At 45.4% G+C, this 26675-nt stretch overlaps 1 protein-coding gene across 2 annotated transcripts in view; it reads left to right on the top strand.

The window, feature by feature from the left end:
• NT5C2 (5'-nucleotidase, cytosolic II) overlaps nucleotides 1-26675 on the top strand; it is a 58749-nt gene continuing 32074 nt past the window's right edge. The window contains exons 1-3 of one of the 2 annotated variants that reach the window (XM_083845022.1): nucleotides 86-108; nucleotides 10577-10668; nucleotides 18464-18584. In XM_083845022.1, the coding sequence (XP_083701148.1) occupies nucleotides 18484-18584 (101 nt within the window). In that variant the 5' untranslated portion in view covers nucleotides 86-108; nucleotides 10577-10668; nucleotides 18464-18483. Of the gene's footprint in view, nucleotides 109-10576; nucleotides 10669-18463; nucleotides 18585-26675 lie in introns of both variants that reach the window. The other variant, XM_083845021.1, reaches the window with a different exon arrangement.

Genomic DNA, 26675 nt, shown 5'->3' with positions numbered 1-26675 from the left:
AGGAGGAGGAGGAGGAGGAGGGGCGGGGCGCGGGCCGCGCCTGCGCAGTGCCGCCGCCGGGGCGCTGCGGCAGTCGTGCGGGGCACTTCTTCCGAGCGCGGCAAGGAGGTGAGAGCGGCCCGGGCGCGCGGGGGCAGTGCGCGCGCGCGCGGGCGGGCGTTGCGCGTGCGCGCGCCGGGCGCGTGGCGGCGACCGTTGGAGGGGACCGTTGGGGAAAGGGGGGGGGGGGGGGGGAGAGGGAGCGGGGCGCTCCCCTCAGCCGGGGCGGGGGGCTATGGCCGCGGCCCGGCGTGAGGCGAGGGGGGGAGCGGGGGGCGTGTGGAGCTCCCGGCGCTCGCCCCCGGCCTTTCCCCGTCAGGCGGGGCGGGGAGGACCCCGGCAGCCCCCCGCTGCTGCCTCCCGGTCCCCTCCCCGGCAGGACGCCCCCCGCTCCCAAGTTCCCTTCCCTGTCACCTCTGTGGTGGTTCGGGTGCTCTTCGGGTGTCTGTCCGTATCCGGCTCGGGCTAGAAGCCAGGCACCAAATAACAGTTAAAAAAAAAATAAAGCAACACACAACCACTTTCCTCTCATTTGCTTATGCCTTTTTTTTAAAAAGAAATTTCCCTTTTGTGCCAAAAATACTGTTGCAAAATAGATGACGGAAACAATCCTACACGGGTTTCTGACAGACTGCGTGACTTCGCAGGGCAGTGCAGTTTCTTGTAGCACAGGCTGTTTTTAAAAATTCCTGGAACCAGCGAGATGATGAAATCCGCAAGTTTACTCTAGCGCTACTTTTCAGAAGGCTGCCAGGCTGGATGCTGAGGATCCTTTCAGACGTGGTCTTGGGGACATTCCTCCCAAGGCACGGTTATTACTTACTTTTTAAAGAAGTTTCTTTCTTTATTTATTTATTTATAGCTCTGGAAGATTTACCATTTGAACCTCAAAGATCGCGATATGCTTTCTAAGTGACTGCATAAAAACGTCTCCTTCTTACCTGTGTCGATTTAGCATAACATCTTGTCACCAGCCGAAACGTGGTGTTGATCCGTACACCTCTTTGCTCTGGGAGCAAGGAAATATGTAATGATCAGTGAACGGATTGAAAATAGGAAGGGTTGCGGGTCTTTGCAGGTGCTGCACGGCTTTACTGAAAACCAGAATCAAAACCCAAAACTGCATTTTGATCTCCGGTTCGCGAGCTGAGTTTGTGGTTCCAGCAATGAGGAAAAACCGTAACGTTTTACTTGCAAGCTCATCCGCTTCGCTGCGGAAGTCTGTCACAGCCCTTGTCAACCTAAACATATTTTAGAGTGGAACTGCTATTTAAAATAATCTATTGCCATTAGTCCTGACTCCAAAAGATCATTCAGGAACTTGCTGGTTTGATTAACAGCAGTTGGAGTTTGTTCAAGCATGGACGTCGTTTCATTATATAGTACAATACAACCTTTACTCTGTATAGCTTCATTCAAGCAAATTGTATTGCAAAATGCACCACCGAATTACATTTAAAACGCTCCATTGAATGAAGTACAATTGCAGAGACAAATGGGAGAAAAATTGTAAGAATGGGAGAAATGTTTTCAGCTGAGGTTTGAAATTTAGAGCCCGCTAGTATGTTTGCTTTGGTAGCGTTAGCGTTATGTACAATGTTTCTAGGATATACACTAGCAAAAGTCAGATGCAAGCTGAAATTTTCGCAGGCAAATTTCCAGTTTATAGGCAATCTTTAACAACAAAAATACCTTCAGTTGTTGCTCTTTGTCATGTTTGATTCCTAATATAGCTGTGAAATGAAAGTTTATAAAACCTTCTTAAAAACACGATATATCCCAGCCTTTCCGGATTTAACTTCAAGGGGAATGTTTATGAAAAAACAGAAACCTTAGTTTGGTGTTTACTGGTAAGCACCATGGTATTGTACTCTTCAGGGAAACATGGAAAAGAATGTTGTATTTCCTTCAGAAAACTACAGGTATGTTATTTTTGCATCTAAAGTAAAAGGGAAACAAGCTATTAAAATACGGGGTTTTGCTGATGTTCATTGAAAAAGCAGATAGGTTTATATGCTCACCTCATACCTGTTATTTGCGGGTCAGCTTAATAAAATGCTTCGCTTAAAAAATGACACGTGGGTTGTTAGTTTGCAGGGAGCTGTTGTCTGGGGATGGCCCAGGGCTGGCCGTAGTTCCCTGGGGCAAACGGAGCCGATCCGCAGCGTTTGAGCCCCCCGTGCTCTGTGGGCACGGAGAGCCCCTTCTGTTGTATAAATTTGAAATGGGGGAAGGCTGTGGGATCCGGGTGATCCAGAACAGTGCAACCAGTCGCTCGCCACTGATGGGGTCAGTCCTACAGAGCCCATAGGACCCACGGCAGCATTGCCACGCAGAAGCTGCTTGGCCTGGGGAAGGTGCGTTAACGGGCTCCAGCCAGGCTGCAGTGGAAAGTTGTCATAGGAACTGGCTTGCTGTTTGGCAGGGCCATGCCTTGTCTTCACTCGTTTGAAAGCACACCTCCGTAACTAATCACCTCGGGATAAGAACCTCTCGTATGCTGTCCGGCACAAACCCATGAAGAGGGCCAGGCACTTCGGCTCTGCCCCAAGGGAAGCTGAGGACAGCGCTGTACGTCAACAGAGGACAGCCTGGGTGATGTACCTTGGGATGAGTTCACAGTGCCTGCTCTGCGCCGTGCCCTTGCCTCGGGGTGGCTCACGAACGCTGGCTGTCCTGATATAAACCAGCTGTGGCTTTTTTAGCGGTGAGAATAATAGGATAGAAAACCGAACGGAGTGTGCCCGGGAGTGGAAGCCTTGTCTCGCTCTTCGGGATGCGTTCGGGATGAGACATGTTACTAAGTCAGTGCATGGGAATTCTTCACTTACTGTCTGTATGGCATCTATTTTATAAATTTTATTGTATCAGCAGCACAAACATCATTTGAAAATGATGCTTGATATGGCCGTGGTCTCAGTCTCTAAATGTTGGCTATTCTGTGCTTAAGGATATCTTTTTGTTTGAGTATTTGCAAAGTGCACATTCATATAAATATTTCTTGCTGTAAAACGTCTGGTTTATGCTACTGAAGAAGTTATTATTATGTGTCATGACTATGATGCATGTAGCAGTCATCTGTATTTTGCTTTTTAATCATGACTCGTTAACTGGAATGGTTCCTAAAACCTTGGACTGTGTACTCTGCATAGACAGCATGTATAACATGACTCTGCTTTCTTAACACAACTGCAGAGACAATCCAGTGTGCACAATAAATAGAACTTAATGTACAGTAAATAGATGTTAAGCAACATCTGGAAAATATTGCGCAGGTATTTAAGGTAGCCACTGTAAGCAATTGGTAATCCAAACCTGGCTGCGTAAGGGTAGTTATTAAGTCTCATTCACGTGTTTGCAGGGCTAAAAAGGTACTTGGGAGAGCTGGCTGAGCAAAGCTACGGCAGGGAAAATAATTTTTTTTATATGACAGCGTGAGATCGAGAAGGGAACCTGAATGATTCAGCCTGAAAACCCACAGCAGTCTGTGTCTGCTGCTGACTGCTGCATCTGCCCGCTCCCTCGGTGTGTAACGGCAGCGGGTGCACCTCGCTGTAAGGTCAGCAGCACGTTTGCCCCGACTTCCTGGACGCCTGGGTCCCCACGTGGAGGAGCAGTGCGTGGCTGCGTGCCAGCCCTCGCAGGCCTGTCACTTTTTTTCAAGTCTGCTACAGAGCGGTGGAGGCTGAGCTTGTTGCTTGCTGCTGACCTTAGCTTATCATCCTCCGGGCACGAATACCTGCTGCCGGATTTACCGGCACCGCCGGCACTCTTTTGGTAGTTTCATCAGAGAGAGGGTTCTGACCGAGCTGGGGAGGTTGGAAACCCCGCTGTGCTTATCTGTGGGCTGCCTTCTGTTAACATGTAAGCGAAGGAAGCAAGCTGGTTCTTACCTTGTGCCTCTCACCGGCTAAAACTGCTTTAAATTCTGCAAAGGTGTGAGAGCATTAAATGTGGAGAGCAGGAGTCGCAGTGGTGTTGGTACACGAGCGATCTGTTGGTTTCTTTTTGGAAAATAAAGGAGGTGTGGGCACAGCTTCTGTAGGTAGATGGAAGGAGAAGGGGAGGCCCAAGCAGATGTGATTCTTCTGGGATTTGAAGGTGGCACCAAGGTGTGAAGTGAGTTAGTAGAAACAGATGTGTGGGGACAACGTGCCCTAGCACTGCTTGTTTTGTACCCAGACTGTAAATAAGAAGACTGTTTTGGTGTCCAAAATTCCCATTCTGGTTCATCCTACCACTTCTGATTTATTTAAAAACAAAGGTTCCTTGAAGTCATTACGCAGTCCAAACTTAGCTTAATTAAGTTAGAGAATATTCACCGCTCCCAGCTGTGTTCCAGCTCTTTTCAAACAAAGGCGTACTATTTTGCATATATGCTTACTACCAGATTATCATTAAACCTTACTTGGCACAAGTAAGTTCCGCGGAAAGGAGAAAACAGAGACTTCCTGTACGGGTTTCTGCGGGAGGCTCCCAAGTAGAATGGTTTTCCACTGTTTACTTAAGAACAGCCCTTTGGATTAACTGGCTTTGACCCAGGCCTTGTACTTCTCCGTGTTATCATTGGCATAACACATGAAACACTTGAGATGCATTATTGCTGCAGTTTCAGGAAGCAAATCCTCGCCGAACCCTCCGTGAAGGTACGCTTCCAAAAAATACTTTCCAACCCGGGTGGTCCAGCCCTGCAGTTGCGGAGGGCGGCTGCTGAGGCACCTTCAGGGCGGGTTGCCCCTTTTTTGGGGTGAGCTGCTGCCTTTCTCCAGGCAGCAGCTGCTGCCGGCGCTGCTGCGGTAGCCCCAGCTGCATCCCAGCTGCGCGTGCTGGGTTTGGGAGGGAGCGGGTCTGCTGCTCAAACGGGTATTCCTTAGCGCCTTCGGAGAACGGGAGCTGTGGGTGGCAATCAGCTCGTATGTTACTGCTTGGACCGGGTGCCTCTTGGCTTTTGCATCAAACATGGCACATATGGCCGTGGAATTTGACAAGAGAAACTTTCTAATCGGCTTCTAAAATAACCTAGAACAGCAGGTAAATTCGAAGGAGAGAAGACGGATGGTTTAGTACAAAGCATGCCAAAATCTCTAGACCAGCTGGATTCAGCTGGTGTTTGGGTCAGTTCAGCTGGTGATGAGTTGTACGTAGGCATGCACAGAAATAATTAGGAACATGGGGTCAGGGAAGAGCATGTGAATGTTCTGCCCTCAAGAAACCCAAAGAAGCACTGAGTGAGATGTATGCCAGTGCTTTGTAAACATAACGCAGGGATTACCACTAATAACATCAAAGGGTAAGGGCCAGTAAACTAAACTGCAGGTAATTTTGGAAGTTGGTAAGTGAAACCAGTTGCAATTAAAAAATAATAATAATCTTTTTAGATGTTGGTTCCCTTTCTTTTTTCCACCTCCCTCTGAGATGGTTTTTATCCTTTTTTTTTTCTCCAGTGGAAGATCTGTATACATTGGCAAAGGTACTTCAAGTGTTGCTTTCTGAATTTTCCAGTTCACCGTTTTGGATATTGCAGAGCAATTCAGCTCAATTCTATGCAAAGACATATGTGCCTATAGAAGTCACAGCAAATGGCTGCAAGAGGTGGTCCTGAGCGTTCTGGATAAATCCTGTCCTTTCTGACATCCCATGCAGTGTTCACTGAGACCCCTTAGGAACAGATACCCGTAGCAGCTGCATAATTGCTTCTTTTCCATTTCTTGTTCGTTTCCACTTTTTTAATGTTATATTCTCCATATGTGCTTTTAGATCAGGACGAGTTCAGTCCGTGAAGAAATCTGATGAGGTGAACGTGAATTTCAGGTGCTCTGAGCACCTGTTAGCTCGAGGCTGACCCCGGAGACTGCTCCTCCAGTTCAGTTCTGGTAGCTTTGCTGGCGTTGTAATCCAAGCAGCTGAGTGAAGCCGGAAGGAGGAATTTAACATAGAAGCAAGCCAGGCTGGTAAATCACCCGTTCCTTTTGCTGTCTGGAAACTGAGGCAGGAGTCAGATTTCGCTTGCCACTTTACGTTACAAGCATCAGTCAGTTGGTGCACCAGTGATCTGAATTCTGGGGAAAAACGATAAGAATGAGCATTTGCTAACAAAATCTACAAGTGGTTCAAGTAAATAGACATAAAATCCCTCTGCTCTACTCTTCAAAATGCCCTCTCTACCCGAGCAGTGACTGGCGTACCAGAAGATCTTCTGCTAAGTCCTTTTTGGTCAATAATGTGAATTTAACTTACCCGTACCATTAATCACTTGGTGACTGCAGGCATGCTGGGCAGAACAAGTGGCTCACGTGTTCTGGTGTTTCTTAATATCCTCCGCAGAGTAGTGTTGAAATGGAATGGTTTTACAGAGCGTGAGGATGTTAAAAAATTGCTAGTGCTGGAATCATGAGCAGATGTGTGTGATATTTTTGAGCAAACTGTATACAAATTGGCAAGAGCTTTCCTTGCTGTGATCTGACATGAAATATCCGTATGTAGCTTTCAACAATTCGGGGATTTCTGTTCGTTCTGATGCAGGGAAGTAACACTGTGGCCTTCCTAAGAGTTTATTAAAAGCACATGATCTAACCATTCCTATTTTTTTTCACCTTGAATAATACATTAGGCAGGTTCTTAACTCTTCTTTTACATGTATTGTAACTTCTCTTGCAGAATTGTACTTGGCAGTTTTACAAGCCAAGGCCAAAAAAATCTGCTTGCTAGGCTTGAGCAATCAGGAGGGAAAGGATGATGAAAAACCAACAAAGTTTTACTCATCTACCACTCGTTTTTCTTCACAGCCATGTAGCGGGTAGATATTAACAAAGACAGTAATAAAAAGCACTTTCAGTCCTCATAAATCGATGTGTTCTGGTGGGGTCAAGAACAAATATTGGCAAGGTTAGGGCAAAATACCAGTGTTGTGATGCTCAGGGCCGGGCTGAGGTTTTTCGAAGCGCTGTTAGGAAAGCAGTTAGGAGGACGCATTTCTGTGGCCACACTGGAGGCTCGGTGCTGGCTAAGCATGTGGTCGGCTTGTTTTTAGCATCTACAGTAGGTCAGGTAACGTGCTGCTGTTCTCAGCGAGTGGGGGCTGTCACGCTGCCCTGCCTGGGACTGACTTCTTTAAAGGTGTCTCAGGGTGCAGGGGGTTCTGGCTGTTCGCTCATCTGCAGCAGGAGCACACGGCTGTGCTGTTGGATGAGTCTTCAACTCTACACTAATGAGACACTTCAGGTTCCCCGAAGACAGAAGCCATGGCCAAAGGCAAGGTTTGGTGTCGGGAACTCTCAGTTCTGGTTTTGGGATTATGGGGACCTGCTGACAGTGCTGCCTTAGTTCTTTTTTAATGCTCTCTCACCTTTCAGGCTGGAAGGCTTCTTCCAGGTCACGGCTGCAGCAGTGGATCTGTCACTTCATCCATGTCCTCTGTTGGGACAAGTACAGGGCGAACATCTTGTGTGCCCTCCTCAGCTCCTGCCGGGGCACAACCTCCTGTGTCAGCAGGATTGATTTAAAATATTAAAAAACAGTGAACTGAAGGGTCCGTGGAAAGCTGACGGTTTTCCCCAAACGAGCTTCGTGCTTTGTGTTGTGCTTGGATAGGGTTGCAAAAAGTTTCTGAAGAAAAGAGGTCGATACTGTTGGAAACGGTATAATGTAGGCCTTTGGTATCAGTTGATAAAGCCGAGACAGTTAAGTTATCAAAGGGAAGCCAGAGCCAGCAAAAGCTCCAAGTCATCAGAGGTTGATGTTCTTAGTTTATTCAGTTCTTTTACTGATGAATTGAGTCACGTAGGCTGCGTAAGAAATGCTGGAGGAATAAGCCGTCTTTTGGAAGAGCGTGGGGTACTGCAGGGAAGGCGTTCGTCAAATTAATTTACTCAAAGAGTTTCCTGCAACGGTGCCTCAGTACTACACATCTGTCAAGATTAAATGAGATCTGGGGGCCGATAAGATGTAGGTGGGGACACTATTGTGCCCTAAGGACAGGTTTGTAATTTCATTTGTAATCAGGCAGACTATAATTACTGTGTTTGCCTCTGATTAAAAAAACAGGTCAGGAAAGGAACGAGTTGCGCTGTCTGTATGCAGAAGGGAAGTTCGTGCTGCTCCGAGCGCTTTGAAACACCCACAGGCTCCACGTTACCTGGGTTTCATCCCGGTGCCCGCTCGGTCGGCACGTCTGTCTGCGGGGCTTTCTTCTCGTAGGCAGAGAGCTGCGGCGTGGGACTGCTCGCCAAGAGCAGAGGGCAGGAGAGGTTTTGGGTGAGCTCCTCTCTGATCCGCGCGGTGAGCGGCGAGCGCGTGTCCAGCCGCTGGTGTGGGGAGGCAGAGGGTGAAGGGTGGCTGCTAACTGGGAGCAACGCAGGGAAGGTGAGCGTTGTCCTTCTGGCCTGGGTGAGCATTTCAGGAGTGTTGGGGCCAGCCCAGGAGTGACGTGGGTGAGCTGAGCCTGGGAGCACAGGGTTCTTGCCTTTCCCACCTGGAAGGCTAGACCAGCCTCAGGGAAGGCTTTGTGGAAGAGAGGTGGGTAACCATTATTTAAGGGCAAAAGTAGGAACCCCATGGAATCTGTCATAGGCTGGTGTGCTTCTGGAGCGCGATATGCTAGGAGAACTGAGAATCAAGACCTTCTTTACTAAATTATTTCTGTATTTATCTTCGCAGTGCCCTTTGTAGCCAAGGAGTGTCATTATTTTACATTGTTTGTGTTTTGTGAACAACGAACAAGTTGAAAACTGTCTCAATGTTGTATATGAAGTCTTTGGCCATGCTGGATATTAAGGCTTTCTCTCTTTTGTCCAGTTCCGTCCCATAGTCCTCCACTCACCCTTCTTTTGGAAAAACAGGCTCATTTGTCAATGACGTGATTGTTCTGCCCGTTATTGATAGGTAAGATGTCAAAAAGAGAGACCAAGTTAATACATGAATATTTGGTAAGCTTTTCCTTAAAGAAAGTGGGGAGGTGGGGGATGATGCTGCAAAAGAAAACTCCTAGCAGGGGAAAAAAAAAAAAAAAAGTTCTCACTGTTTTCGACTGAGCAGCTCTCAGAATCACCAGGTCATCTTCAGCTGTTGATCTCAGTGTTTATTTTCAGCAACTTTCTTAGGAAGGAGGAGTTGGTGTTCCCTCGTTAAAGTATGCTGGCTGCTTTACTCAGCAGCACGTCCCTCGGCTAGCGCTGCATCCAGATGCCCGTGGGACTGGTGCGGACTGGCCAGCTGGCTGCACCTGGGCTGAGCAGGGACAGCTTTCAGCCGGGGGAGGTGGGAACTCTCCTCTCCAGCCTGCGGAGATGGCTCAGCTGCAGATTCTGCTGTCACATCTCTTTACGCAGCCTGCAAGCGTGTAGAGAGGTCCCATCCACCATCGAATAGGTTTCAAGTGTCTTAAAAAATCATCCTTATTTTTCCTTTAACTTCCCTTTAACTTTCAGGGACTGCAATCTTCAGAGAAATTAATTTTATTTTACTTTTTTTACCGGTAAGCACTGACAGTAAGGAAAGCCAATAAAATGTTGTCCTCCCTACCTTCCGTGTTTAGAAGATAAAGAGGGCTTTGGGCTGTTTGCGTTATCCAAGCTGAGCCACTTGCATGCTTCCTGGATGACTGCGTGCCAGCTCGGAGTTGCGCATCTCAAATACTTTGTCGGTTACCACCACGCTTCTGGAAGGGCCCGTTAAGTCTGCATTTGCGTCCTGTAGCACAGCGGAATCCAATGAAAGGCGTCATTGTTTTGAAATACCGTGGATCCGCTGCCAAAGGAGCTACTGTTGTATAATCCCTAATAGCAGGTTAGAGTGGCAGCAGTTCCTTGGTTGGAAATCAGTATGCGGAGGGATGGCTTTCCAGTGTGCTCTCCGGGGGTGACAAGTTTCATCTTGTTCACTCTGCGACTTACAGACTCGCACAGAGGTGCTCAGCCGTCGTGAGCTGGTAGCAGGTCCTCACGCAGGTCTAACACCGAGGGTGTCACTTAGAGGTAATGCTTGCTAAAAAAAAAGCATTGCTAACAAATACAAAGATTAACGCATAAAGAGGTTTTAGATCGTTCTGAAGCAAAGCAGCAGGGGTGGAATAGAAAAGTTTATGCTGGCTTTCCTTTCTGATTTGCAGAATTCAGTGTGTTCATTTCCATGCTGACATTTCTGCCTTTTGTGCTGTTTGTGTTAACCTGCAGCTCAGCCAGCGCTGTTGTGCCTCGTCTTCCTACCAATGGCATTAGTATCTGCAGATATCAAACATCAAATTCCAATTCTAGTGAGCATTTGCATCAAAGCTTACCCCCTGGTTTTCAGCTAAAGCAAATACATGTGAATTCTTAAATATTTTCTTTAGGGTGGACTGTATCACAGCAGAGAGATCAAATTCACCCCTACTTCTTAATCTTTTAAGACCTTGTGTAAGTAGAGCAATTGCTTACGGGAAAAACAGGGTGAACAAAGTATTTGAAGTATCTTACGGGTTTCTTACTGGAATTTAACAGCTGGAAACAAGAAGCAGTGAGAACATTATGTTACTAGCCAGGTCCATGCTTGCTTTTGGCAGGTGGTCAATTGGACAACAGTTGGGGAATCCTGCAGCAGAGGTTGCTGCAGGCTGCTGTGCTCTTTTCCTGCAGAAAACCTTTCCTAAAGGAGGTGAGTTTCTTCCATTCTTCTCTCCGAGACTGCTTGTGCTTCAGCCTGTTATTCACTGATACGTCATTTATAAGGTGAGGAATAGTCACCCGAGGCACAATACTCTGCTTGACTGACCTACTGTGACTTTCTTTTTGGCATTAATTCTTGCCTCTGTGAAAAAAGACCGATTTGAACATCCTCTCCCCTTCATTTAGAGCCCAACAGTGATGGAAAAAAAACCTCAAAATTTTGTTTTGTAATTAATTATCCTCCCTGTTAATATTTCGTGTGGATTTATTTAATTTCCAGTCACAGGCTCATGTCCTGTCATCGCTGGACTGAAGAGCCCTTCCTGTGTGCAAATGCTCCCAGGCTATTTCAGATCACCTGCAGAGCAGCTCTTCGCAAACTGGCAAGCTTCCACTCCAGGCTTACTCTCTCTCATGGCTTTATTCCTTCCTCAGTATAATCGCTATCGCTCTTGAATGGGGACAGATGACTGAAGAGAGTTCTCCAGTAGCATTCGGAGCAGCGGCAGACAGGCACATAGAGTCCTGCTTGGTAGCCTTGTACACGCAAGGATCAGATTTGACCTGCAGTCACAGCATTTCTGTGAGAGCTCATGTTTGCTGATTATTCTCTGTGGCATGGCTCTTGCTCTTCTGGATCGAGTCTCACATTCCTTAAGGATGGTCTGCCTTCTTTTTCCTAGCGGTGGGACGGTACTGGCCACATTGGGCTTAGAGAAATGGGGTATCAGCACTACCCCTGACAAACTGCTTGTGTAACAGGCAGCATTTTGGAAGTGACTTAACTAAAATGGCAGTTCTGCAGGAGATGTTGAGAAGCACGAGCTCTGTGGAAGCTGGAAAATATTCTCATTAGCTTACTGGAGAATTTGTGGTTTCTATTTTAAGGCAGTAAACTCAATTACAGATGACTGAGGAGAAGAGATGGTCTCTTGGTACTCAGAGAGGGTCAGATTTGAGGTTTGCTCCTTGCAGAGTTGCACCGTGGATTTCAGAGTGTTTTTCCGAACTCCTTTTTAACCATCCATGAAATTGATGATAATTAAGTCATGTTTAATATTTTAAATAACTAGTGCTCCTTGGAGTTCCTACCTGAACAGAACTCCTTGGATAGAAATGGAGGATCACCCTAAAAAGCTCCCGGTTTATCTGTTCTGTTTTTTTAGGGCATCTAATGCATTTTCAGGTCCAGGATTATTGCTACAGCTCTAGGCATTGTACAGCCACTCTGTGGATATGATTGTCATTAGAAATGATAAAAACACCCATAAAGAGAGTTTTGTTAAACATATTTTATGTCTTTGTTACATAGCCATTTCTTTAACATCTTCATCACACACATAAAATTCAGCTTGAAATTAAATCAAACCCTATAATAAGCCACCCGAGTAGCATTCTGCCTTCTTGTACCTTACCCATCCAGAAATAACCCGTGAGATACTGTCATCTCTCAGTCAGACTATCCTCAGATAAGTGTATGCCTGGAAATACTTTACCAATTTGACTAAAAGCTCTCTCTTGGAAACGCAGCTTCGCTGAGGCCAGCTCTGTGGTGGGGCCCAAGGGAAGCAGATACCCCTGCCAGAGCCAGCGTCTGAAAGGGCAAGCTGGGGGTGGAAGGACCAGCACAATCCTCCGAGCAAGGACTGTGGTATGAGTCTGACGTGATATAATAGATCTTCGTAGGAACCACAGGTGGGACCTGCTGTGAATTCAGTACATGCATCTGTAGGTATTGTTAACAGGTCCTTAACAGCAGGTCTCTACCTCTTTAATATCCTGTCCTGGCTTTATCCTGCTTAAAGCCAACCTCAAGGATAATTATCAGGAGCTGAGGGTACACTTTGATGTTTCTTTTGGAAATAATTTAGTTTTCTAATAGGAAGAGAGTATTTTGTCCTTTCCTGCCATCATGAACCTGAAGTCACCACGTCAGAGAGGTGGCCACCCAGAAGTGGAAGTTCTTCGAATGAAGAACTTACCTTTAGGCACAAAGAGGAAAAAAAGGGGAATTTTCTGGCTTAGATCATTTACAGACATCGCTACTTATATTTGGAAACCGAGGGCTTTCCAGCATTGCCAGACATTTCAAGTCAAGGACATACTAATTTTCCAAAAGCATCACTAATTGAAAACGCCTTTTGGAAACAATTTGCCACTGGCTGCTAAGCAGCAGTGCTGGCAGTAGCACAGAGAGGTTTGAACTGTCGTCCCGGAGCTGGGGGGGAGAGGAAGGAGCTGTGTGTCTGAGCTCCCAGCTAGGGCTGGCACGTGGGGCTGCGGATCAGAGGCAGACGGGAGCATCATTCGGCATCCATGCCATCCCTGCAGCTTGGAGCGCATCAGAAGTCTACTGCTTTGGAACCCTTGCTGTGTGCAGGTACACGTAATTCCCCAAAATTTGTAGATGTGAACTAGATACATAGTGTTATTGGTACTTTGACTGAGATCGATTTGTTTTTGTCTTCTAATTCTTCGCTAATTGAATCCAGCATTGCCATTTTCACTGCATTTCCCATTTCCTAGGTTTGGCATCAGGTAAAGCTGACGTAGCCTGAAATACATTCAGTTAATTATTTTAGGGTTCCTGGGGAGATTTTATCAGACTGGCTTATTAAAAATGTTCATGTCTGTTGTGTATTGTTTAATGTTCCCTTTGTTTGCAAAATGAATGGGAAGCACTTTGTCTCATTAGGGGTTTAATGCCTGCCTGGCATTATCATCCTTTTTATTAAATGCAAACTAGAAATATCTTGTGAAGAATTCTGTCCCTTCTACAATATTCCTCATCTCTGCTCTATAATGCTTCTGCTCCACTGGTAGGATTTTTCTTGTTCCTGTTACACTTTTAAAAACCACCTTTACGTTGTCCTTAGCTCTCCAAAAGCTCTCCACCAAATTTTGCAAATTGCTTTGTCACAAGACTTTTTTTTTTTTTTTTTTCCTTTTTTTACGCTGTACTGGCAGGAGCCAAAGGAGCGGTTTATCCTGTTGTCCAGAGCTTGGTTTGTTGGCTCTCCCTGACTCTGTGATCACGCTGACTTCTGTGCATCTGGGACCTGGTGGCTCTGGGTTATCGGAAACATTTAAATACATACTGGGGAGTCCTCCACCCATTTCTCTGTATTGTTCTTCCTAAGCAGAGCATGAGTCGAGATTTCGGTATGCGGCTCGCATGAATAGCTCCCCTGGGTTTCAGAACCGCCACCTACTGGATTTTTTTCTTCTCCTGAGTTGGCATCTTTAGTTCTGGAAGTTCTGTGTTACCTTGCCTCCTAGCAGCCCTGGAACGCCTTGGTAGTTTGCCATGTGCTTCAGCGTGTTTGTGACGCCCTGAGCTGGAGCTTGGGGAGCGTTTGACATTCACTCTCCTGTGCTGCCAGCTGGGCCTCCGAGTGCTCTACGCATCCCTGGGTGCCCCGAGTCCCTTGGAGGAGAGGCAGGAAGGACCCCTCAGCCAGGCAAGGCGCAGGGTGGAGCGCAGTAGACCGATTCATCACCTCTGGGGAGAGCTCCTGCATGGCACGGTGGTGAGCGTACACAGAGCAGGTAGAGTGAAACAAGCTCACAACAAACAGTTCATTCACTCCCTACTTGCTGAGAACCCCCCAAGCCACCTGGGCTGGAGCAGCTTTGCAGCAGGGGGCGAGGAACGGCTGAGAGCTTGGCAAAGGCACCAGGGGGTCTGGGCATCACTGCCTCGGGCTGGACGCAAAGCCTTTAGGTACCAAACCTTAGGTGTGATCATTTCTGTCTCCGTTCGCCGTGCCCACGTGCGTGTACGTGTGCGGGTCGTGCTGGCAAGGATTCCTGAAGCAGAATGTGTGAGGAGAGGGTAGATCGGTGCCTTGGCACTGGTTATAGCCATGGGTTTGTTTTCTGCTGTACGAGCTCTTGGACAGTATCCTGGAAAAAGTGGGATTGTCACTGCTGTGTTGTTTATCCCTACGTTTTAGCGTGTATGCCTCTGATTTGGCATCGTATCGTCAAAGTGTTGAAAACAGACTCAGAAAAAAATACGGGCAGCGCATTTTACCTGAACACGAGGTGTTAGCAGATACAGAAATTTCTAACCATCTATTGGCCAAGAAAAGATAAGAAAAATAACTAATAAAACTCTTGAAGGGGAATGCTTCTGGGCATGTTATCTCACGTGTATGAGTGTATGAAGAATATACACTATGGATAAATACCTTATCCATGTGATAAGCAAATGAATTTATTACAAAATGTATGTTAAAAACGTCATGTTCTTTTGGACAGAAGCATGCGTGCTGCATTGTAGCTCGGAGTTTTTAAATACTTCTTCAAAATGAGCCCTGTACCGTAAGTGCTATCAGATGTTTAATTAAGATGGCACTAGCAAGGCGCGTGTTTGCAATAAATTACGGGGAGGTGTTCTGACATGCTTCATCTATGTAAAGATTTCTATTTTTATGTGAAGCTATTTACAGATTATTGATTTCAAAAATAGATTTGTAACTAAAGAAAGATGCATCGTATTTCAGTTGCTCGGAGTTGAGAATCTTGCCTGGCTGGCTGCCTGCTCTCTTAGATGTTTATTCCAGTGGCTTACAAGTGTATGTAGTGAATCAGCCCTTCTTGTTTTTCTCTGTGTTTGGCACCCCGGTGAGGAGGAATATTTGTGTTCAGGGATCAGGTCCCGTGTCTCATACCCGCTCAGGTAGGCTCGTTGTACCTCTGAAGCACCGGAAGAATTTCATTCAAGTCAGTGAGACTTCTTGCGTGAGTAAGGTTTCTGGGTGGGGAAAAGGCCTCACAATATCTTTTGTAAGTTGTTAGTGTTTTATTTCAGAGCAGGAAGCTGTTGTTGGAGTGCCAGTGGAGCCTGCTAAGCTGCGAGAGTGCCTTTGAGTTTACGTAACACAAAACTTCAGCATTAGACTCTTTTATTTTAGGCTATGCGGACATTAAAACAACAGTTTTAATAAATAAATCCGCAAAGCTTGAAGGCAGAGGTAATATCTTTTAATAGAGCAACCGATAGAGTTTGAAAATTTAGACAAGCTCGTATGCCCAAGGGCTTGTCTATTTTTTCCAGCCATACCAGTTGGTCTAATAAAAGACATTGCCTCTGTCTACAAACCTTGTCCTCCCTTTGAACCCTCTTCATCACAGCGACAGCAAAATACTGCTGGAACATTAAAATAATTCGGGCCTTTCTTGCTTAACTATGGAAACTCAGATTTTTGTGGTTTCCTCAAGGCTCCGATTTTTGATTCCAAGCACACGCAGCATGCTGTCTGATTTCTCCTGTGGTAGAAAAGGGTTTCTTCACACGAGGCTCAGACTGCTTCACCGACTCCTCATTTTAGAAGCGATGCTATTATCAAAGGTAACCTGCTACGGTTCTGCCATCTGGATTTTAGGATGCTTTGCAAGGTGCTGTTGGGGAACTCTCAGATGTCTGGCACGGATGGACGTTGGGTGCAGTCCTGCCCCAGTGTCTGTGTGACAGTCTCTGCCTAATGCGTTGTGATGGGAAGCAGACGGAGTGGGAAGCAGCTAGCATGACGGAAAGGCTCTGCCTTTGGCTGTGGGTGTAAATCTTCAAATCTCGAGACGTGTGTGACTGGGTGAGGAGTGTAGTGGAGCCCTGCTACGTGGTGTGTAGCTGTGCTCAGGCTTCTTTCAGCGAGCAGACCGAGATCCAGACCTGTCTAAGGGTCTCATGACCAACCATGCTACATTTTTTTCAGAGCTGTTTAGCTTTCCCCTTGAACGTGTGTGTCTTTTGGATGTGAATCCCCAGCTCAAAGTCGGTAGCTTTACAACGGCTCCAGGTAAGACCAGGGTGGTGATGATCGGGACCATCTTGAAACGTGGTTCACGGGTTAGCCGATTTTCCACCCCTGCAGACACAAACCCTTTCTGAGGCTGCAGTCTTGGGGTCACGGTAGACCCCTGCTTTGCCTCATGTGCTGCCCTGGAGCCTGCCCTCGTGCACAACATTGCTGCCCGAGTCCTCTGCTCCAGCAGGGCCACTGCAGCCCTGCCGGGCTGTGCCGCAGGCGCCGTGCCCGGCCTTTCCAGTGGAACAGGTTGGTGCTTGCAGCCTGCCTTCCATCTGCCTTTGGGCATGGCTTGCATAGCTGGTAATTACTTGGAAGCCCTTAGTGGCCTGCGCCCGGGCTATTTTAAAAGCCGCTTCTCCCTGCATGCCCTGTTGTGGAAGTCGCCCCACGGCCCTCCGGCTGTGGTGACCTCCTCTCCCCGGGGTGCCGCAGGGAACCGGCCGCAGAGAGCTCTCAGCTCAGGAATGCCGCCCCTTCGGCTGCCTGCCAGGGCCTAAATTTGGTGACCTTTAGGATGTGGCATCAGATGGGTTTGTAAACGTTGGTTCTAGTAACTGGGAGACGAGCAGAGAATGCAGGGGGAGGGAGGAACATATTCTTTACAGCCAAGCTATTTGCCTTCTGTTTGATTTTTATGACCAACAAATAGTAGGCAAGTGCACTGACAGATGCTCTAGCAATCACAACTGTTGGTCTTTAATCAAATTTAAAACTAAAAAATGATACAGATTTCCTCTAGGAGAGCAAGCACGCCTGTGACCGCCGCAAGCGCGGTGACTACCGACAGTAATTTGGACACACACTGTGCTCTCCTCTCTGCTGAAATCACCTCGTTCCCCTTCTGTAGGACGAGGGCCGTCATCTTTAAAGGTGTCTAGAAGTGGTATCATTACCCGTGTAGCCCGTGGGTGGCTTTGTTTCTTCTAAGGAAGAGCAAACAAGGCAAGCCCTGCGGTCTGGCAGTTGCGTGCGTTGCGCAGGACCGCAGTTCTTCGTGCTGTGCCTAATTCGGGGTAACCGTGGGATGTGTCTCCCACCCCGTTCTCTGCCCTGGCTCTGATGGTCTTGTGGCAGGCTGAGCGACTGTTTGCTTTGGTCATGTAGTGTTGGTGGCTGAGGATTTGGGCTGCTCGGTCTCACCGCGGGGCTGCTTAATCACAGGACCCCATGCCAGGGGCACAGCAGGGCACGTGTCTGGATGGAGGGGAAGAGCAGGACGTCCCAGTGCACCAGTGGGAGAGGAACCCCACCGAGTGTTGCCTCACTGCAGGGCCTTCCTGCAGCAAAAGCCTGCTTGCTGGTTTAGTTTTCACAACTGGTTCTTGCAAAGGGGTGCGGGCGTTGGTGAAGATGCGCTGCTGAATGCAGCTTTGCAGCAGGTTCTTGCTCTGCCTGAATGGGGCTGAGCTGCAGAGGCTGAAAGATAATCTACTTCCTTTCCAATTGCTTCTGCTAATTTGGCATCAGTCCGAAGCATTGTCTTTGCCGAGAGATCAGATGAGAAACAAAGCCAGAGACAAGGCTCTTTGTTTTTACCATGGTACATGTGGCAAGGTCGGTCACAGTGGGGTTTGTAGGGTTTACCTTGCGTGATTTATCTCATGTGTAAAGGGTAGGTTGTCCACCAGCTATCCCTCCTGGATACTTAGAGTAACTCTAAGGTAAAGAAAATGCCTTTTCAGCAATGTAAACAAGGTCTCTGTTTCAAAATGCATTTTCACCATGATGGATAGGAATGTCTTAGCAGTTCCAGCCATGTGGAAAAGCCCTCCCTGCTCTGATTTGACTCCCTATCTCATCTAATATCTCAGAGGAAGGCATCTTGGTTGACCTGCAAACAAAGCTCATCCCACTGGGCACTTTGCAAGACTTCCTGAGTAGCATTGCGTCTCAGCACCAGGAAACAGACAACTTGCTGGTGAAACAGATCTTGAACTTGAGCAAGCTTTTCTTTTCTGACTCTTTCAGAAATAAATAAGTGTTTAAAGATGACAACCTCGTGGAGCGACCGACTCCAGAATGCAGCCGATCTCCCTGCAAACATGGATGGGCATGCTCTGAAAAAGTACCGCCGGGAAGCCTATCACCGGTAAGTCTTGCGTGTAACTCCACAGCTAAACTGCTGAGAGAGAGGGAAATAAGCTACACATAAAAAACACATTTCTTGTTGTTTCTTACTTGCTGGTAGAAACAGAAAGGTCATTCCCACCTTCCTTGCAAAAGTGTTAGAAAATATTTTAAAAGATAGTACAGTAGTTGCCTGCAGGAATGAAAAACAGGAGAGTTGAGGTACGTGTGCCAGAGCAAGTGAGGGTGTGCTTTCTTAATGCAGTTGAAAGCTTCTATCCCCAAAATTAACTTGAGATTAAACTTTGAAGTCAAGAAAGACTAGGTGGCAGACACATTATAGTAATTATTGCACTACAAACTGAGAGAGCATGAGCCTAGACGCTGGAATGCACACCAAAAAAAAAAAAGACTTAAGAAATTAAATGGGAGCAGCAATTAAGTGTTTGAGGGTTATATCTATCATGGTTAATTGTGTGCACCACAGTAGCACATAAGTAGCAAGTAAGATCTCAGCCTCCTTTTCTCTGGTAGGTGTGCCTAAAACCACCTTTGCTGTGAAAAAAAAATAAATTACAGTCTAAATAAACAAGATTGCGGAATAAAAGAAATGTTATTGCTGTCATTTTATCATTTTGGAATCAAAATACAGAGACGAGATTGTTTTCACAAGCTTACGTTGGATGTTTGGTTGAGCCAAGAATTCAGCCCACATCTCCCAAGGCCTGTGGCCTCAAGCATAAGATGGATGCCATCTGCGTTCTCATCACATGTCTGGGCCATTGTGGCATTAAAAACAACAGGACCTAGTAATTGTCAGTGTTCTGTTTGTGGGAGGTGTATCTTCAAAGTTTGGCTTGTTTAAATTGAGAAGTCATGCATTATGATAATCAGAGTGTAGTCATCAGGAGATGGGGAGATGCAAGTCTGATACAGAAATAGAAAAAGTCAACTTTCCGAACCTCATGCTTTAAATGCCGTGTTGCATTTGTGATTCATACGTGGTGGTATTTCTGAGGAAGTGTTTTGGAAGTGTTAGATATCTCTGATTCTCCAAATGGGTTCTAATTAGAGAAAAACGCCTTAGCATCATATGATAGGCCAGGTTGTGCAAGTTGCAATGTCTAAGGCTAAGTAATGGATCCTGTGATACATTTCTGAAGCTTTCCAGTTTTCAGTGAATAATGTTTGGGCGCATGTCTTAAGTGGTGACATTATTTGAGTCTCTTGGTGTCAGCTGGTTTGTCAAGATATGAAAACTCCTAATGAATGCAGCTATAAATAGCATGTAAAGAGAGATTATACCATTCCCTGGCAAAAATCTTAACCTTGTTGCAGTCATTGACGGGTTTCCCTTTGTGTCATAATTTTACCTAGGACTTTAGTAGTGTTACTCCTGATTTGGACTGAAGTGAATTAAGTCAGAGTAAGGCCTTTTTATTTATTTCCTAAATATTTTCTCAGCATTTATTATAGTTAGGTGCTGACGGTTTGCTAAATGTAGTACAAAGTCCAAGGGAAGCCGTACTTGTCCTTAAGAGCTCACACATTGAAGTCCTCATCATGTTAACCCTTACTCGTGTAAGAAATCTTTACTTTCCCTGTGGTAAATGACAATGCATTCATATAAAGGAGGGTTTATCAAGACGAGCTGGGATCTGATAGTCTGAAATCAGCCTCTTTCACAGTTTAAATATACTGTCGTAGCACATAGAAATGTCTTATTCAAAACAGATTGAGCAGAAATGTTGCTAGCTCTTCAAATTCTAATGGAAAGCACAACATTTGAAATACATTAAGGGGAGGCATATTTTCATTTTGAAATTGCTATCCTCTTTAAAAGAGGGAGGGAGGGAGGGATCAAGAGAGAGAGAATGAGAGAACCTGATGCCAAGACTGTAGTATAAATCTGGGCTATTAATGGCTTTGGTGTACCAGTTTCATGGGAGTTATTTTGATAATCCAGTATCGTAAGAATCTGAAACAACCTCATTCCAGAGGCAGTGTTGTCAGATTTCTATTTCTGGTATTTTTTTGTGATCTTAGTGCTAACAGATGTATTGTTACTTAAAAAACAAATTCCGACTTAACATGACAGAGTAGGAACGAAGTTATTTCTCTTGTTTTATATTTTATTTTTTAGTGTTTTATTAATTGTTCACGTGGAGAATGTATATGCTTGTCACAGCCATCACTTCTAGGACATAAAGTTGTTTCAGTAAGATCCCAGTTTGCTCTGATTCTTGGATATTGTTGAAAAACTGTCAATTTTATTAAAAAGATAAAAGGTATTGTGTCAAGATTCATAAGACGTTTTGTGTACTACTAGTAAATCTTTCAATTTTGTTGTCAGACCTGCATTAGTTTGTTAGATGTTGTAAAGCACTGGTAGCTGGAATCATGTGAATGTTTGAATCCTTCCTTTCTCTTCCTCTTTCTTTCCCTCTGTTTCTCTTTCAGTCTCTGTTTGTCTTTCTCTCTTCTTATCCTAGCAGCTAAAAAAAAAACTTGAAAGCATGAATCCACAGTGACTTAGGAACACAAACAAACAAAAGAGATAATTGAATTTAAAGCTATTAATTTATTTATTTTTTAACTTTTAAGCTGGTTTCAGTGATTTTGGAAGGCTGGAAGGGCTCGGCAGCAGTGCCACATTTACAGATAAGCATAACTGGGGCTAGCTTTTGATACCAATGATGGAGGCCCACTTGGGCTCAAAGTCATTCATTGGGATTTTCCAACTGCTGAAGTGTGAAATGGTAAAAAATTGTGTCGTTGTTTGTTTACTTCATGCTTACTTAAATACCAGTGGAGATAGTTCAACCAAATCGATTCCACTTTCTGGTTCTCATGAAGTAGAGCAGATTTGATATGCTTGAGTTGTAAGTGTTGAAGCAGCATAAAATACAGGGAAAAGTTTCCAATGAAAGCAAAATAATTTACCTTAAAGAAAATGTGCTCATGGGCATTAAACTTTTGAAAAACTTTAAAAAAAATGAGCTCTGAAGATGCCATTCTAGTTGTCATATTTTATTGTGGTTGTTCAAACCGGGAATCTGTTTTTTTCACGTGTTGCACTTCTTACTACATCATACCTGATGGATGGATGTTCAACACTGTTGGCAGAAATCCCAGTTGAGACTGGTTCAACTGGTGTAGTGACTCAGAGGATAGTGACTATATCAGAATCATGTGTGAATGCCATAGGCATGAATGTTCAAAATCAATATTTAGAGCTGCTTTCCTCCCCAGGTTTTTCCTTGGTGTTTGGATCAATTTGTATAGCTGCTTAAGAAATGAGAGCGTTGAGGTTCTCGAGGAAGTAAAGAGCTTGAGAACACGAATGTGCCTGCTGTGCTGTGGAGTTCAAGGACTACATAAGCAAAATCAAGAATTAGAAGAATCTTTAGGGGAGGAGAAGTGGTGGTTTAGTCTTGCCAGGGTATTTCTGATCACTTAACTAAGACTTTAAGTTGGCTGGTGTTACTCTCATCCACAAACCTAGTTATACAACACTGCTGGCGCCTGCAGGAGGTGAGGTCTAAAGATGAATTAATATACAAGCTAAATGTTATTCATTCTCTAGAAGAGGTCATTGGTAAGAGGATACCGCATCGCTGCACTATTGGCAACATACGTTTTAATTCGGAAATAAAAGGGATGCGTGGCTGGTAGGTGGCTTTTCCTGCGTGTGTGTGGTTGTGAGGCCACCTCCCTCGTGCAGTGCTTGTTGACTTTTCCGGGTAGAGGATAATCAGTAGGTCATTTGTTCTGGAGGAGTACTGTCATTTAACGTGATTGTAATTAGGCAAGAACTAGGTTGACTCCAAGCCACCAAATTGCCCTAGTGTCTATTTTTTAACTCGGAGTGAGCACTTCTAGGCACCCTCTGGATTATCTCACATAGCTCTTTAGGGTTTAAATAGCAACCACATCTAGTTAAAGCAAATAATGGAAAAAGTTGGTGTGCCATCCAGTCTTGTTACTGACAGTTACCACGATCCAGGAAACAGGTATTTGCATTTACTTTTATTCGGTGGTTTTGGCTTAACAGGGCAGCAAGGCTGAGATGGCCTTTTTGTTAAACATGCAGACTTGGGGATGCTTTTGCCGTTTTGCATCAAAGTAATTTGAGACTTCTCATCCTGAACGTGGGGTTTCTGCTGTTGTTGTAGTTTTGTTTTCTCAGTGTTGTTTACTTGCTGGCTCAGGGGATGTGGCGTCATCATTTCTAATCCTAATTCCGCTGCAGACTGCTCGTAGACTCTCAAATATGTTGCTTCATATTTACATGCTTCAGTTTGCTTTTAAAGCATCTTCTGGCGGTAATATGAGTTAAGCGATTTAAGCTGTTAATGGACTCTGAGACCCTGGGTAAAAAACAGTGGTATATACTTTAGTAACAACAAAGCAAAAGGATTAGCAATCGGTTGGTTTGATTTCTAGGCTTAAATATGTATTTAAGGTACATTTTAGTTTGTTGGAATTTGTAAACTCTGGGATATTCACTACTAATCTTGTTTCTTCATTTTACTGATGCTGGATCATTGGTGATTGCAAACAGCTGGAAATGTTATCTAGACTAGGGTAAGAGGCTTGAAACTTTATCTGTTTGGGTAGCTATATATAAAGTCTCTTCATAATACCAGTTGATTCAGGTGGCAAATGAGAAAAAAACATGGTTACTAGTCTGAAAATGCTGTGTACCTCTCTGATCAGATGCATTCCGGTAGGTGATGTATTTCCATCCGACTTTAAATGACGCAGCTCTGTAGGCAGTGCTGGCTGCGGTCTGTCCTCATATGTCTTTGTGCAGCCTCTGTGGGCTCGTGTAGGGCATGTGCGGAGCTGTGGGCAGCATGTGCCTCTATTTATTTTGCTTTAGTGCTTTGGACATCGGAGGGAGGAGGGAGAGGGGGTGTTAAGGCGGCAGAATGGGCAAGCTTATGAGAAAGCAGAACACTTGCCAAATTAATAATAAAGAAATTACATTGAAAATGTCCCATGATCCCCAGCTTTAATAGCTTCACGGAGCAGACGGGTGTTATTTTGGGATGGAATCCATATGTGAGCTTCTTGGCACTTTGCTGTTGCCTGGGAAGAAAACCCAAACAATGGAAATAGAAATGGCCAAGGCTATCTCCTTCCATCTGATTCCTGCTGAATTTCAGAGGGAAGTGGTCATAGTCGTGTTTCTGGATACAGCCTCATCAGACTCTTCAGTTCCAATCGTAACCTGATTTTCCACTTTTATGTCACTAAAATTGTGCAAGGACGGTTAGTCTTGAGAAATTGCCAGGCAGTATGTTGGAAATGTTACTAGAAGTGGCCATGAAACTTTGATGTCCTTTTTCTCTGTCCCTTATCTGATACTGTTTCATCTGCCTAAATAAATCTCAGGCCCAAACACTACTTCTTAATCCAATTACTGACCTGCCAGAATATTCCTCTTCGGTTGAAGAAGGAATGAAGGAGAACTCTGAAGATCTAACGTAAATAAAAAACCCCAAATGCTATGATAAATAATAATATATGGAATGGTCAGTACTTGCCTAAAGAGCCAAGGCTCAGCAAAAGAATGATTACATCTTTTTTAGTAGTTTAAAGCATTTTTTTTTTTATCCCTCTAAGACAGGCCCCAAAGCATCCAGCACCCAAAGTTTTGATATATCCTAGTATCTTCCTCAAGGTAACCCATATGGTTTACACCAGATGGGTTAAGTCAGTGAGGGGTTCATCCGAGTTGCCTGCCGCTGGAGGAGGACACCTGCGATCAGAACCACAGTGTCATGCAGTGGGACGTCTCCTCTAACCACACGTCTGGGGACTAACTGGTAAATGAGGACATCCAGTTGTCTTAACAGTGGTGTGATAATTACTTTTTTTTTTTTTTTTACATTACTGGTCTTTTTAAAGAGGCTGTGGGGAACTTGGCTATGGGAGGCTATTAAAAGCTAATCCATTTTAGTTCCCTCTTGTTTCTTTTTAACTCTCCTTGCTTATTAAAACACGGAAGTTGTCCATAAAGTGAAGATTAACTAAAGTGCCTAAACTTTGAGGAAGCAGGAATCGGAGCCTTCTGGTTAGTCCCCGTTTCATGGCTGGCTCGAGGCCAACTGTCCACCACAATTTTTTTTTTTTTTTTTAAGCACAAATGTAAATCAAGCGTAGCCAGCTCCCATTGCATTTGCTCTTCCCCTCAGCACTGCTGCGAGTTTCTTTTGTATTTATTTAATTTCCAGTGAAACGCACTCCCCTGACAAAGAATGCTTTTTGCTGCGAGGTCTCTCTGGACACGTTCTGAAAATCCCTGTAAAGTGCTCTGTTCCAGAAACCTTGCCCATGAGGAGCTGCGAGCCATGTGCCAAAGGTCCTCCGTAGTTGTATAATTTTGGTGCATTTTGTTTATTTTGTCGGTCACGTTACCGCCTATTATACATGGAAATTGCATTCGGGGCACAGCACGCCTTTGAGATTTTGCACCAACAAAATAAAAACATTTCTCCCTCTCCGCATGTGCTCCTCTCCCGTGTTACTTGAGAAGGGCTGGGATTTAGGTTCCTGCCTCGGAATTGATTGACAAGAACAGTAACAAAACCGAGATCAGTTCACTTGGAAAAATATAAAGGACTGTGAATTGCAGTGCTGAGGAGATCGGGGCTCTGTGACTCCCTTTATGCGTGCTCAGCAGTTCCTTCTTCTTTGCCATACAACGCATTTTTCTCTTATTCAGCACAATTCTTAGAGCTTAAAAGAAAATAAATACTGTCATCACTGAGAGCCTTCTGCTGTGGCCAAGCTGCAGGGTTTAATATTTGAGAAACAGCTCAGGGAGCAAATTAGCCTCACGGTTTCCCTTAGACAGCTCCTGAAGTTCCTTTTTTCTAAAGGTGCAGGTCTGTGCTGGGCTCAGCCACCCCGACCCAAGGTTCTGTCTCCTCCCACGTTAAAACTTGCTTTTTGGTTGGGAAAGGACAGGTGATGGCAAGAGAAAAGCAGTGCCCAGGCGGAGGAGATGCTCTGCATGCAGGCAGGTGTGGAGCTGAGGAGCTGGGCCCACCACCAACCTCTGCAGGGGCTGCAGGAGGCGTTTCCGTGCCGTGCCCCCGGTTGGTTTGTCGTGTTGCCCGGTGCTGTTAAGCGGTCAGATCAGCTTAATTTTTAACTCCGGTGCTCCTACTTAAAATGATTGTCTTCTGAATGGAAAAGAACAAAACCAAGGGAAGCGAAAGTGTGATTTCTGACTGTGACAAGTGGGAAAATGATTCCTTAAAACTTCCGTGCCTAATTTTAGCTTTAGTTTTTAGTTTTCTTCTTATTCTGACTCCTTCCCTAGACCTTTTATTAATACGCAGGCTTTAGGAGCTCCTGTCACTTCTCTCTATACCGAGTCTCCTGTGGAAACATGACGTTTTTTAGCCCATGGACACGTCAGAGCGGTGTTCCCGAAATCAGGCCGAGCCTCCCTTCGGGTGGGATCCAAGCCCAGCTCTGAAGCAGAGGGGGGCCGGGCTACGGCTGCAGCTTCTGAGAAGCACCTTTCCCTTCTCAGAAACTTTCCTGGTGATTTAATTTCAACTTTTGTCTTTAGTTTCTAGGATTCTGCAGATACTTAATACTTTGAGTAAGCCCCCAGAATTAAGTTAAGCCGGTCAGCTTCTGGGAGTAACTATTTGTAAGTATCTACTCAGCCCCTTGTTTCTGGAGGGCTCCATGCATGGGAGATGTCGTCCTTTATCAAGATTTGAAACTGAGGTCCTGAGCACCTACAAGTAACCAAATACCTGGCCGGGCCCGCACGAGATAAGTGACATTGCTTCCAATTGCCGTGCCCCTGTTTAGTCTGCCATTTAATCTGCCTTTGCATATCCAACTTTAAATCGATTCAAGTGTTCTCATTTCCTGTCCTGAACATGTTGTGCAATAGCCCTGTTTAGGTTTTTGTTGTTTGTTGTTTTTTCTTTTTAAATATTTTATCAGTTTCACTCTAGCACTGGTGGGTGAAGTAATTGCCCTGTCAAATCACTCGGTGGATGCCTTGAGGTCTGCCAGGCCCTGCGGACTGCCGGGGCATGATGAGACCTTGCCACATACGGTTTCTAGGTCACAGGCA

Source organism: Anser anser, assembly GCF_964211835.1.
Source record: "Anser anser genome assembly, chromosome: 7".
NCBI classification, from domain to species: Eukaryota; Metazoa; Chordata; class Aves; order Anseriformes; family Anatidae; genus Anser; species Anser anser.
This window is presented reverse-complemented; position numbering and strand designations above follow the sequence as displayed.